The sequence below is a fragment of the Pediculus humanus genome, genomic scaffold, assembly GCF_000006295.1.
Source record: "Pediculus humanus corporis 1103172107395 genomic scaffold, whole genome shotgun sequence".
Classification (NCBI taxonomy): Eukaryota; Metazoa; Arthropoda; class Insecta; order Psocodea; family Pediculidae; genus Pediculus; species Pediculus humanus.
Genome location: NW_002987021.1, coordinates 29,574 through 44,012, shown reverse-complemented (window position 1 = coordinate 44,012; position 14,439 = coordinate 29,574). Strand labels below are relative to the sequence as shown.

At 27.8% G+C, this 14,439-nt stretch overlaps 3 protein-coding genes across 3 annotated transcripts; all 3 read right to left on the bottom strand.

The window, feature by feature from the left end:
* Window positions 1-371: 371 nt before the first annotated feature.
* On the bottom strand, window positions 372-5,373 carry Phum_PHUM045070 (WD-repeat protein, putative; the record flags this gene model as incomplete). Its single annotated transcript, XM_002423200.1, has 15 exons — window positions 372-525; window positions 601-811; window positions 896-1,078; window positions 1,157-1,448; window positions 1,631-1,740; window positions 1,828-1,972; window positions 2,062-2,175; window positions 2,265-2,402; window positions 2,477-2,572; window positions 2,645-2,816; window positions 2,882-3,152; window positions 3,422-3,573; window positions 3,785-3,975; window positions 4,052-4,252; window positions 5,362-5,373. 15 exons carry the CDS (start codon window positions 5,371-5,373, stop codon window positions 372-374), a joined length of 2,442 nt encoding a protein of 813 aa, XP_002423245.1.
* Window positions 5,374-7,565: 2,192 nt separating this feature from the next.
* Window positions 7,566-8,775, bottom strand: Phum_PHUM045060 (uncharacterized protein; the record flags this gene model as incomplete). Its single annotated transcript, XM_002423199.1, has 3 exons — window positions 7,566-7,661; window positions 7,705-8,069; window positions 8,697-8,775. 3 exons carry the CDS (start codon window positions 8,773-8,775, stop codon window positions 7,566-7,568), a joined length of 540 nt encoding a protein of 179 aa, XP_002423244.1.
* A 2,068-nt stretch (window positions 8,776-10,843) lies between these two features.
* On the bottom strand, window positions 10,844-11,242 carry Phum_PHUM045050 (uncharacterized protein; the record flags this gene model as incomplete). The annotated part of the gene is made up of 2 exons (XM_002423198.1): window positions 10,844-11,098; window positions 11,168-11,242. The coding sequence occupies 2 exons, from the start codon at window positions 11,240-11,242 to the stop codon at window positions 10,844-10,846; spliced, it is 330 nt and encodes a 109-aa protein (XP_002423243.1).
* Between the last annotated feature and the right edge of the window lie 3,197 nt (window positions 11,243-14,439).

Sequence of the window (14,439 nt, the reverse complement as noted above, 5' to 3'; positions counted from 1 at the left end):
ATCGATTTATTTATTTTATTTAATTAACTAAAAGCGATTTTTTTATTCTATGATTTTTTTTAAAAAAAAAAAAAACCTGAGTGGAAGCACTAATAATTTAAAGCTGTTGTTTTTCGATTGATTGATTTATCTATTTAAATAAAATGTTTAAAAAATCATCATTATTATTATTATTATTTGAGAAAAATTAATTATAATATATTAGTTGAATTTAAATATTTAATTTGATTTCATTGAACGTCATTTCAACACGACGATTTCCTGTATGCCCTTATTTAATAACATAATTAAAATAAATGATAATAATAATAATGATAATATTATATTGAAATGGTCAGTCGGTTAGTGATAATGATAATAAAAATTAATTTTTATTCATCTATAACATCCCATAACATTAAAGCAGCATCCGTTCCTCCGACAGTGACAACATTTTTATCATTGAATAAAAATCTCGCACAACCAACTTGAAGACTGTAAACTTTTTCTTCTGTATATTCGGCTTTCGGACTCAAACAAGGATACCTGATTTTTTTTTTTTTTTATCATTACGTAAGTCATTTTTGATAAAAATTAATTTTTAAAAAAAAAAAAGAATACCTGAAAAGTCTCAAATATCCATCTGCATCACCGGTAACTAATAAATCATGAGCTGAACTTCGATTCAATGTAATTATCAATGATGCCATCGGGTAGTACCTGTTGTTCCAAATACCAGAAACTGTATAACCGGTCGTGCACGTTTGCGTATACCATTTAACATCTTTCATTGTTATCGGACTTTTTTCTGCTATCAAAGCTTTCGTATCCCCTTTTAATTAAAAAAAAACATGATAACGACGGAAAAGTAAAAAAAGAAAAAAAAAATGGACGAAAGTAATAAAAATTTTCTCACAATAAAGTAAATCGTAATCGGATGTTGTGGTTTGTAAATAATTTCCATCGGAACTCCAGTCTAATTGTATTATCGGTTGATTCCCTCGGATTTTATTTTGTTTTTTATAAGAAAAACCATCTCTGCTCACTCTAAATAAATATATGGTACCATTTTGTGATCCTATACCGATTGTATCTCCACCTAAAAATAATTCAAATTTAAAACCCCCTTTCGCCACCCCCTTCCCCCCCCTCGGACAGAAACGTTTTTCTCACTCACTCGGACTGTAGGATACGCAAGTTAAAGGAGACCCACAAACACGAACGGTTGTAATCAAAGTTCCATTTTCAGCGTTTAATATAATTAAATGACCTTCCGTGCTTCCCGTGGCGAGAGCAGAACCGAACGGATGAAAACTCAAAGACACGCATTCATATTGAACCTGAATCGTCCATATGAGTTTATTACGCCTCCATAGTGCTATGTTTTTATCGTGGCCGGCTGTGGCAAAAAGTTCGTCGTCTGGATGTACGGCAAGACCCCATAATTGCCTTCCATGACCGAATACCACCTATTAAACACACACACATAAGGGTATATGTTTACTTATATTACATTTAAGGGCGGCCGCCATTAATAATGAGTTGCGTGATTTGAATATAAAATTAAATAAAGCCGGAATAAATTTTATTTTATCGCTTTCATTGTTTTTATCAAAGATAAAATGTTTTGGTTTATAACAAACAAACGTACCTGATTAAACCTTCTTTGTAGTGAACCTTCTAAAATATTATTTTTAGTTGTTCCTATATATATGTTACCATCGTTTCTTCCAGGTCTTTGCGGATAAATACTTCTAACTCCTCCGAAAATTTCAGGAAGCTTAAATTTTATAACAAAAAAAAAATTAAGTGAGTGATTTTTTAACGTTTTTTTTTTATTTTCTTAACGGTTAAGGTTGGCTACCTTGGCTTCCGTTACTTTTTTATAATTTTGTAACGAATCCCATGCTATGATTCTTCTATCTTTTTCACCACCGGAAAGAAGAGTTCCTTCGGATAACATTATTAGCGATCCTATTCCTTTGTTATGAGCCTAAAAAAACAAAGGGGAGGGGGGAAATTTAAGGTATTTCATTTTGAAGATTTAAAATATAAAAATATTACCTCAAATTCCATTCGTACAAAATAAGCACCGTCAGCATCGACGGAATATATTGTTATAAAACCATCTGAATCCGCCGTAACAACGTCACCATCTTGTTCAAATTGTACGCTTGTTACGTTTGTTCGAGATGGCTGAAAAAAAATATTAAAATCAAATTAATTATTTTAATGTAATAAAATTACGAATAAAATGACAAAAATGATTTCAAATTATTTCTCACGGGTTTGATTATATCCGTTCTTTCAAAAAAACCATCTTTTCTTCTTATCCAAAATGTCAAATTACCCTTTCCGTGAGTTATGAGTAAATTATCGTCTAAGGGATGAAAAACTGCACCGGTGAGCTCATCTTGTAAAGTCTTAAGAAAAAAAATTATTTGTTATAGTTGAAATCCCCCCAAAAAAAAAGGAAGAAAGGGAATTAAAGACTTACTGCAACTTTTCCCAAAAGATGACCCCATTGCCACTGCCACACCGACATAATCCTTTCTCTTCCAGCATCTACTGCTAGAACGTAGCTACCACCGTTCTGTAGGGGGGAAAAAAGAGCTCTTAAGGTTCGAACCTTTGCATAAAAATTTACCTTTTATATTTTGCTTACTAATTGTGAAAAGGAAACGGCAGAAACTCCCACATCGAATTCTCCCATTCCAAAAACGTATAAGGTAAGTAAAGTTTCTGTGCTCCAGATACGTATATGAGCCTGAGTTTTTCTATTTTTACCACCTCTTTGTCCAGAAGCAACCATTTCCCGTGAAGGATGAAGTTCCATACTGAAATTAAAACGGATTAAAAAATTTTTTTTCAAATCGACATCCGATAAAATAAAAATATTTACCATTGTATGTCTTCTGTGTGACCGACATAATGTCTTTGACTATCTTCATCTCTGTCGTAGAGAACAGCTACAGCAGCAACAAAATAAAGTAATTCTCCCGATGGAAGCACCCATAAATTTTTTCTACTGTCGACTCCTCTATATCCAAATACCCAACTTAATGATAGTCTTTTGTCGGGTGGTGTATTATCCTGAGGAGCGTGATGAATAGGAGGATAAAAAGTTCTTTTCATGCCTCTTATGGTCACGCGAATCGGATCTTCCTTCATAACTTCAAGAAGAGTATAATCTATTTAAAAAAAAAAAAAAAAAAATTACATAACTTGAATACTCCCCCCCCCAAAAAAAAAAAAAAATTGTACCTTTTCAACCAAAACGTGCTGTGAATTTTTTTGTCTTCTGCGTGCGCTTGTTTTCTAAATCGTGAAGTATTTGTGCCAACGAACCTTCGTGCCTTTTCTAAATATTTTTTTACATTATGTGTGCATACTACATAAGCTCTCTCTCTCTCTCACACATAATTAAACATTTTTTGCTCACCGTTTCCCCGAATCGTTTCGGAATCGTAAATTGCACGAGGTTGACTTTTGCTTCGACTCCTAGATACGCTCCTGCTATGAGGTTCTCGTAATTCATCAGATAAAGCAGCACGAGATCGAGATCTTCTTGGACTGAATCCTCTTTCATATTGTCTATAATAATTAGGGATTTATTAAAATCATATTTTTGTATTTGAAAATAACGGTTTTTTCCTACGTCACTCTTTCAAAACATAACGAGTGTCGAATTACACACGTTTTAAATTCGTGTCCCCTCAAATTATTTTATCAATAAATTTTCTTTTTGCGTTTTTTTTCTTTTTTTTAATTTATAAAATCGTTAAAAAATGAAAAACATACATACCTATAATGTCCAGAACCTAAATAAAATGTATCAACGTCGGCAAATTCATTTCGTAATTGAGAAAAACTTCTCACTTCCTGTCCGGATACCGTGTACATACGTTTGGCTCCGTTCATTTTTAATACTTGTCCTAAATCTTCTAAAACTTCTTCGAAAGGTTGTGTCGTTCTCAAATTTAATAAAACTCGGCACTTTTCAAAAAGGAAAAAAAAGGCATAAGGCGTACATTTAAAAAAATTATTATTATTATTTACGTTATAAAAATACCTGAACTGTATGATCTAAATTATTGACGATTCTAATAACTCTTCCAGAACTGGGTTTTCCACCTCCGGGTGGTGGTAAATCACCATCGCCCAAAGATTGTTTTCTACTTAATGACGGTTTTGACCATCCTTGATTTTGATGTATCGGTGTTGTTGATTGTCCAGAACTCCAAGTACCATTTTTTTTACCATAACTTGCATTCTGTAAATGAAACAAAAGAAAAATGGAGTTTCCAGATGGATTTTTCCTTTTATTTTCCACTTTCCCCTGACATTATTCGATACTCACTCCGTTATTACAAACAAATTGATGATTTGATATCAAAGTAAAACTCGGACACATAATTTAAATTTAAATTTTATTTAATAATCGCTGGAGAAAAATTAGAGACGACGACGAATCACATTAAACACCGATCAAAACAAAAAAAAATTCCGTTAATGTGCGCATTAAATGAATGGGGGGGGGGGGAAAAAAACGATCAATTATTATCAATATCATTATCATTATCAAACTTTGGGACGTTGACTTTAACGATCATTTTAAATAAATTATTAATTTCGAAATCGCCCTTCAAAAAATTTTTACTACAAATAATAATAATAATAATAGAAATCGTAATGACTTTTTTTTTTTTGAAATTGAATGAAACGAGAGAAAATTTTTATCAAACGGTGATAAGCAAAAAAAAAAAACAATTTTATTCGTTTTTAATAATAATAATAATAATAACACTACTAATAAATAAATAAATAATTAATTAATTAATTAATCACCAGTAATTTTGAAACCCGTAGCAGAATTTTTTTTTTTTTTAAATACAAAACAGCAAAACAACAACAACAAATTAATTATTAAGGGGTAATAAATCTTTTATAAAAAAAAATTTTAATATAACCGTTTAACACAAAAGCGGATCGTAATCATCACATCACATGGAAAAAATTTTCCAAAAAAAAAAAAAAAACCAAAAAAACAACAGCAACAGCAATAAATTAAATCACGTTAATATTAAAACGTCCGACATTCAAACGAATCGAAGGTGACTCAATATATAAATTAAAATAGGAAGTGAAAGAAAAAAGAAAAAAAAAAGGTTTTTAATACGACCGAGGAAATGTTAAACGCTGGAATGAAAAATGTAAATCAAGGCTGGAGAAACACCAACGGAAAAAATAATAATTATAAAGAATGGCGTGACTGGAAACCTTTTTTTTTCATTTTTCTCTATCCGAGATTTTCATTCTCTTCAAGGCTGATAAAAAACAGCGCAAACTCTCACGTTCGTACCTTATCAAGGTCAAAAATACCAATAAAAACATTTTAAACACTTCCGATTTATAATATAATAATATAATAATAATAATAATAATAATAATAATAATAACGAATGAAAATGATATGTTTTTCTTTTTTCCAACCTCAAAATTTTTCTTTTCGGGTTTCGTATGAAATTTTTCCTTTTTTTTTTTCTATAGAACAACAGCATCGCATCAAATCGAGAGAGAGAGAGAGAGAGAGCATCGACGTCATTATTTTAAATAATAATAATAATAATAATAATAATAATAATAATAATAATAATAATAATAAACGACTTCATCCTTGATTTGAAGAAAAAATTTTTTTTTTTTTTAAATTTCCTTGACACATTAAAAATAATTTATTTTTTATTATATTTTTTTTTTTATTTTTACGACGTTTACACATATGAACGAACATACACGTATGTAAATAATTTTTTTTTTTTTTAACTTTAAAAAAAAGTTAATAAATAAAAATTCGAAGGGCGTTAAAACCTTCTGGAAAAATTCAAAAAAAAAAAAAAAAAAATGTGTGACACAAAATTTTTCAAAAAAAAAAAAAAAAAGATTTCGTGTCGTTCGTGAATGAATTTTACCCCTTTCGTATTAATTTTATTAAAAGTTGCGGAATAATATATGTATTAATAATATATAATATATAAATATATTATAAAAACGTGTTCAAGTTTTAAATTTTAAAATGGAGAAAAAAAAATTTTTAAATTTTTAATAATGAACGGTTACGATTGACTCCATCACACAAGCTTTTTTTTCGTTTTTCGTTTTTTTAATTTTTATATATAAAATCAAGGTTAAAATTATAAATAAATATATTTTTGTGACGTTTTTTTAAAAAGAAAATTACTTGCCCCCAATTTTTTTCCGTCAAATTTTCCAGGTTTTTTAAAAAAAAAATATTAAACGATAATAAAATTTTCACAAAATTTTAAAACGCTACGTAACGTTCGACAACAATTAATTTTTAATCAACAATTACGTCATACGAAAAATCAACCAATGAGAAAATAGATAATTAATTAATCGTTTCTCATTGGTCGATTGGTTGTAACGTTCAAAATTTAAACATTTCGTTCTTTTTTCTTTTTTTTAACGTTTTTTTATCCTAACCGAAAAGAATTCATTGAAAATCGTTTATGTTTTATTTTGTTTTGTTTCATGCATGTTTTTGTTTTATTACGATCGTATGGGTAATAAAAATTTTACCTTTTAATTTTACGTTTACTTGGAAGAATATCCAAAACATTAATAGTAAATAATAATAATAATAATAATAATAATAATAATAATAATAACGACAATAATAATAAAAATTCACGGAGTGAACATTTTTGCACGCAAATGTAAATTTTATATACGTTTTTTTTTTTTTTTTTGTTTGGACGATAAGAAAAAAAAAAAATTTAAGAAGGATGATGTGTTTCTGGAAAATTTTTCCATTGTTTTGTTTTGTTTTTTTTTCCGAAAGGGTCGTTAAGGTTAGTAATAATTATTCAATAAGTTTCCAACGGAAGAAAATAATAATAAAAAAAAAAAATTTTTTATTAGGGTTTTTTCAAATCAAAAATAATTTCGACATAATGGAAAAAAAAAAAGGAAAATTTTTTGATTTTTCGTTAAAATAAAAATTAGACATGGAAAGGCGTGAAAATCGTGGAAAATATATAAAAAATCGATTTTCTATTTAAATAATATTTTCTCATTTGTTTAAAAACCACCGATCACCCATTAATTATTATTATTATTCGCGTTAAACATTCCAGTAAATTACAAATTCCAGTAATTATAAAAACGATTTGATTAAATAAAAATTCGTATAATTTGTCACGTCGAATCCTTTTTTTTTTTTTGTTAATAAAAATTAAACGGGGGGGCGGACAGAGGGGGGTGGCGTGAAAAATTTTATGGAAAATAAAGATTAACGTGTTCTATTTTTTTTTTATAATCCGCCATTTTTAATATTGTCGAAATTACGTCGTAAAAAAAAAATTTAAAATCGTTTCAAATGAATTGATATTATATTTAATTGAATTAAACGTTATGTTTTTATAACCTTTTAACCCCTCTCCCTCTCTCTCTTTCTCTCTCTCTCTCTCTCTCTCTCTCTCTCTCTTTCTAATAAATTATTATTCAAAAAAATTATTTTGTTCTTGAATTTTAATTATAATAAAAATCCGATTAATTTTCGTTAATTATGTCACGGGAGAACCCCAAAAAAAAAAATAATTAAAAAAAAAATCGACTTTTTTTTTTTTTTTTGGGGGGGAGGGTAAGGGAAAGGGAAAAGTCTAAAAATTTCGAAAAAAAAAAAAAATTTTTTTGATTACTTACCTTAAACGTTTTATAACTGGACACGACATATGAATTACCATCTTCCAATTCTTCCAGCCTAGTTTTTCTCTCTCCGTCCATTGAAAATATGTATCTGGCTCCATATGGAAGATCCAATCTAAGGCTGAGCTTATCGAGAATTCCATCCAGGCTCCCGACGTCTCTTCCCGGTTTAAATCTAAATTCCAAACCGGGAAAAAACGGATCCCCATTTTTATAAAAAACGAGTTTTTTCGCTCTCCAATATGATAAATTATTATATTTAGCCGAATGATCTGGCCTGGATTTTGGCCTCGGTGGCATCGATGAAGATTCAGAACCTCCGTCGTTCATACCACCACCGGGACTTGCAGGTCGACTTGATACTCTCCAGTATCCACCACCACCACCACCCCCACCAACTCCTCCGACGATTACTCCACCGACACCACCACCACCACCACCTTCACTACTACCACCGCCTGTAAATTACATAAACGATATAATAATTTATAAAATAAAAAATGAAAACAATTTAATAAAAAAAAAAAAAGTTAAAACGTTCATTTGTTAATAATATGGACAAATATGGACACCGCCCTTTCGAAAAAAAAAAAACGTTAAAAAATTTACAGAAAAAAAAAAAAAAAAAAACTTAAACGTATAATTTTGTTATAAATTTTAACAAAGTTTATGGATAAATAATATTTATCGATATAATTTAGACGTCTGGAGGCAACGTTTTCCTTGCACTTTCATTAGTTAATTTTCTTTTTCGTTAAAAATTACATAATTATTATTATTATTATTATTAATATAATTTTACGTGGAAATTTTAGTCGAGGGAAAAACGCGTCGAATGAAACATCATTATTATCATTTCTTAAATTAAATTTTACGATAAATAGCTTTTTTAGGGTTTATCAAATCTCATCTTACGTGAGTATTATTTAAAATCATCATCATCATCATCATTATTATTATTATTATTAGGATTTAATTTGAAAACTTACCGAATTCGGTAACGACGGATAAAACGTCAAAATCAGAAAATGTACCAACGGATGAACCTTCGATTGTACTTAAACTCATCACACGTTATCACATCCATAACATTTTTATTTATTTATTTTATTTATTTATTTATTTACTGTCTAATAACATATTGATAACGATGATAATTGATAATATATATTTTTAATTAAATAATTTATTTAGTTTATTACCGTTAATAATTTTTTATTTTTTTTTTACTTTCGTTACCGTAAACAAAAAAAAAAATAAGAAATTTTTAAAATCAATTTTAAAAAAACCGTTAAAATGAGGCCAAGGACTATTATTATTATTATTAATATTATTATTATTATTATTATTTTTACTTAAAATCACAATTTTTTTTACTTAATTTTAATTTATTTTCAAAATATATTCATTCAAATTTAGTAAAAAAAAAATAGGTCGAAAAATTTGCGAGTAAACGTTTAGGACAAACCACGTAAAAAATTTTTGTAAATTAGGTAAAAAAAGAATAACGGGGGGGGTTGAAGGGGGAGGGGGTGCGAGAGGGTAAAAAAAAAAATTAAAATTTTTCTTTTGGAAAAAAGCCGTTTACTACGAAAAAAAATTTGCAAAATCGTGCATGTAATTTATGACTTTCAGATAAAAATCATTATTTCGAAGGGGGAGGAGGAGGAGGAGGAGGAGGAGGAGGAGGTTACAGGGGGAAAACCTAACAAACATTATATAGACGTACACGCACACACGCATGCACTCTTTAACACGCGTTTACGTATTTTTATGTTATTTTTGTTAATGACAACCGAATTTTTTTTTTTTTTTGTTTTAAAAGCACGAAATTTAAATAATAAAAAAATTTTAATCCAGACCAAAGGGGGTATTTCGGGGGTGGGTTTGAGGGGTGTAATGAGGGCACCTTAACGAAATGATTTATATTTAAATAAAAAAAAAAAAACGAAATACATATTATTATTATTATTATTTAAAACTATGATAGATCTAATTAGTTTCCAAGAACTTGTACCAATTTTTTTTTTTTTTTGTTTAATTTGACCAAAAAAAAAAAAACTCACGTAATAACGAATATGGTTTATAAATTACGCACTCACGCAATAATAATAATAATAATAACAATAATAATAATAATAATAATAATAATAATAATTTAATATTTTAACAAAAAACACAAAATTTAAATAAGAAAAAAAAACGCGATGGTTTAAAAAAACGAAACATGATTTCTTTTTATTATTATTATTATTATTATTTGTTATAATTGCACAATTAAATTGTTACGTGGTAGCAGAAAAACAAAAATAATAACACGTGAATTTATTTATTTACTTAAATAAATAAATAACCAGGTACGCGGAAAATTTAAAATTAAAAACGTTTTAAATATAAAAAACGACGGAATTAAAAAAGACGTTCGAACAAACGTACAAACAAACGAACAAACGACCGAACGAACGAACGAACGAACGCCTTGACCCGTTCAATTGAATCTTAATAAACTTAAATTCGGACTTGCCAGATTTCTACCCTTCGGTGCGAAAGCTTTTTCACCTTGATTCGGTTGATTTTTTTTTACACCACCCTTCATCACTCCACCATTTTCCTTTCCTACCCCCAGCCCCCGCTCCCCGCCTCCCACCCCCTTTCACGCGAGTTCGTTTGTAAATTAAAATTAAAATTTTTTTGTTTTTGTTACTCGTGCTGCTATCTATCGGAATTTAAATTAAATTAAATTTTATTATTATTTATTTTTCTTCCAGATTTTGCGCAAGTTTTCATTTTCATTCATTGACTCCACCCCCCCCCCCGGTTGAAAATGATTCGTAGCCCAAGACTCACATCATTTTTTGCCTCCTATTTAATTATTTGATTTGGGTCATTGAATATTGCAATTCACGGTCTTTAAAAAAAACGTATAAACAAACAAACAAACGAACAAACAAAACAAAACAAATTTTTTCCGTTTGTGTTTACGTTTTTTGAAAATAATGAATGGAAAACGCGTCAGACGTCACATTTTGAATTTAGGTCGCCATTTTGACAATTTAATTGATGAGAAGAAAAATTTTTCATATACCTAAGGGGTCTCATGGGTCCGCCTTACAATTTAAAAAAAAATTTTTAGGAATCAAAACTTACCAATATGAAGAACCGTATCTCTGGATGATGTATTTTCATCTCTCGAATCATCCGAATAGAAATCGTCTTTTTGCCTTTCGTCTTGTAACCTTAAAGGTACCGGACTAGATGGTCTTGATTGTTTATCCATTTTTTGTGTCGGACTATGAACTTTAGAATTACGAGATGAAATCACTTCGTTTAATGGTTCCGATGATATTTTTGTCTCGTTTGTACCTTCAGCATCCGTACCAATTTTTAATTCCTTAATATAATTTTTATCTCAATTATTTTTTAGTCACGAAAAAAAAAAAAAATTTTTTTTCCAACTTACCGACATATCAACGTCATTATTATTTTTTTCTTGATTTTCTTCGTATGAATCAATCGTTTGTCGACCTTCGAGCATACCTGAAAACATTTAAATTTTTTAAACAACAATAATAATAATAATTATATTTTATAAGATAAGGGTAAAACTACAAACGATCGAGAAATTATACGACAACACAAACGCACAAAAAAAAAATAAAATGGTAAAATTTTTGGCAAAACAACCCCCCTCGCCCCCCCTCCCTCTTGAAATTCTCCCCACCAAAAAAAAAAAAAACTCTAGTAAAATATTAACACAGTTTTTAACATTATTTAATTACCTTATTACCATATTAATATAATGAAAAAGGCTACCATTTTTTTTTATTAGAACACCAATAATAATAATAATAATAATAATAATAATAATAATAATAATAATAATAATAATAATAATAATAATAATAATTTTGTCGTAAAATAAAAAGGAGAAATTTTTTTGTTTTTTAACGATTACATGCTAATATAAAATTTTTAATTAAGTGAGGGAAACTTTAAAAGAACAAAAAAAATTGTTTTATTTTCCTTTTAATTAAAAATACACGAAACTAAAGCAAAAAAAAGGCAGACATTTTGTTTTTATTAAATCGAAATCAAAAATTTTTAAAGGAAAAAAAAAAAAAAAAAAAATTAAATTTGCAAAACCGATGTCGATAATTAATTTAAATCGAACAAATTCGACACAAATATGAAGGAGATGATGATTTATCGAAAATTCTATTATTGATAAGAGGTTGTTATCAATTTAGAAAATTTATTTAAACAAATTTGATAAATCATTTCGAAAAAAATAAATAAAATTAAAAAAAAATAAAATAAAATGGATGCCAATTTTTCCCACGATAAATTATTAAATAAAAATTTATTTATTTATCATTATTATTATTATTATCATTAACACTACCATCACTTAATTTATTAACTTGTGGTATAACATTATAAATAATAATAATAATAATAATAATAATAATAATAATAATGAGGGATTTAATAAATTAATAAACTAAAAAAAAAAAAAAGGGAATATTTTTGATGCACACGTGGATCGATTTTATGTAAAATAAAATAATTTTATTTTTTTTTATTGATACCCGTACGATTTAAATTTTATTAACAAATAAAAGTACCTACTCGTTATTAACTACTACTACTACCAGTACTCGATAATTTTTTTTTTTTTAATTAGTACCCGTAAAAAAAAAAAAAAAATTACCCACGACGGATTCTCGTGTTTTATTTCGATTTAAATAAAAAAAAATTGACAAATTTAATTAAAACAAAATAAATAAATAAATAAATATATTAATAACCTTATTAACGAAATTTGAAATAAATTTTTTCTTTTTTTTTTCGTATCCTTTTCTTCGTATTTAAAAAAAACCAACTTTTCGCAAACTGTATAAGTTAACACGTTAGTTAAACGGTAAACAAATAAAATGGTGGAAAACTTTTTCCTTTTTTTTAACCGGTAAAAAAAAAAAAAAATTTTCTTTTCGTGTTCTTAGTTATTTTTCTTTACCGTGCCCCCATCCCCACCCACTTACCACCCCTTACCACGCTTATTACCCTCTTTCTTACTCACTATTTAAACCTTTTGAATTTACCCGGTTTTCGACCGCAGTAGCCATATTTCACAATATCCGGTTGACCTGCATTACCCTGATAGGGGTAAAAACCGTCGGCATGAAACGGCACGTTACGTAAATTTAACACTCTCGTGCCCCTATATTTTTTTTACCTTACTTGAGATTACAAAGACGGACGTTGGGTGAAAGAAAACACGCGATTCTTCTCGTCGTTATTATTATTATTTCGTTTTTCCCCTGAATCCCCTTATTTTCCCTCTCTCTCTCTCTCTCTCTCTCACGCATTTTTCATACGCATTAAAATTATATTTACGCACTTATTTTATTATAAAAAAGGCAGAAAAAAATCGATTTTATTAAAAAAAAAAAAATTATCGATTAATTTTATATATATATGTAACGAATTCATTAAATTTCCATACGTAAATATATATATTTAAAAAAAAAAAAAAAAGTATTTCCGGTTTTTGTAATAATTTACATTTTTCCTTTTCTTTTTTTCTTTGCCATTTAAACTTTTCCTTATTTCTTCACTTCCTATAACTGGAAAAGCTAAAATTTTTGGAAAAAAAAACAAAATTTTTCGATGTGAAATAAAAATTTAAACAAAAAAAGTATGGAAAAAATTCAATCGTTTTCTCTTTCTCTCTCTCTCTCTCATCCCCCTCCCCCCTCCCCCTCCCTTTTAGTTAATTGATTTTAATAATTAATTGTTTTTTTTTTGTATTAGATTTTGTAAACTTTGACCGTTTTTGTTAAACAACGTGGCTTCCATTTTAACATTTAATAAAAATTTCCCGAAAAAAATTTTCACGGGTAATTTTCATGACTGTGCACGGGGGAAAAACGTGAAAAAAAAAAAAAAAAAAAACAAAAAATGGGGCTTTAAATTAATTTTTAGGCGAAAAAAAAAAAAAACTTATAATTTTATTACCCGGTGATAAATAATGATTGATTATTTAAAATTAAATACATACCATTAACACAAAAAAAATATTATTATTATTACTAAAGGAAATAAAGTTAACCACAAAAGGGAACCCCCGTTTTTTCATACGATTTATATAATATGTATTATTCTAATCAAATAATATATAATGATAAGAATAAAAAAAAAAAAAGGTTAAACACCTGTGACGACGACGACAATAATTTTTTTTTTACATAAATGACCTCTTTAATTGTTAAATTATTATTATTATTACGGTTCCCCGTCGTTATTTTTTTTTTTTTTTTTTTTTTTTTACTTTTATCGATCAAAAATATAAGCAATTATAATGAAATATTTTTTTTTGTTATACAAACTGTTAAAGTGTAATTAAAGATATACACGCAAAATACTTGTGGCCTTGTATACAAAAAAAAAAAGGGTACCCCGATATGTATATTGTAATTTTTTAAATGGAAAAACTACCTTTAATAAACTTTCCATCCTTGCCCCCCCCTTTCTCCCCCTCCTCCCTCCCCTTCCCCCCGTTTAAATTGACATTTAAACGTGTACGGTTAAAGTTATACAATAAAATAAAATTAATTTAAAAGTATAACGAAATTCATGAGAGTGTATTTTTTTTTTTTTTTGTAAATATAAGCAAAAATTATTTAAAATAAAGTACATAAATAAATATAAATATATATAAATGAGAGAATG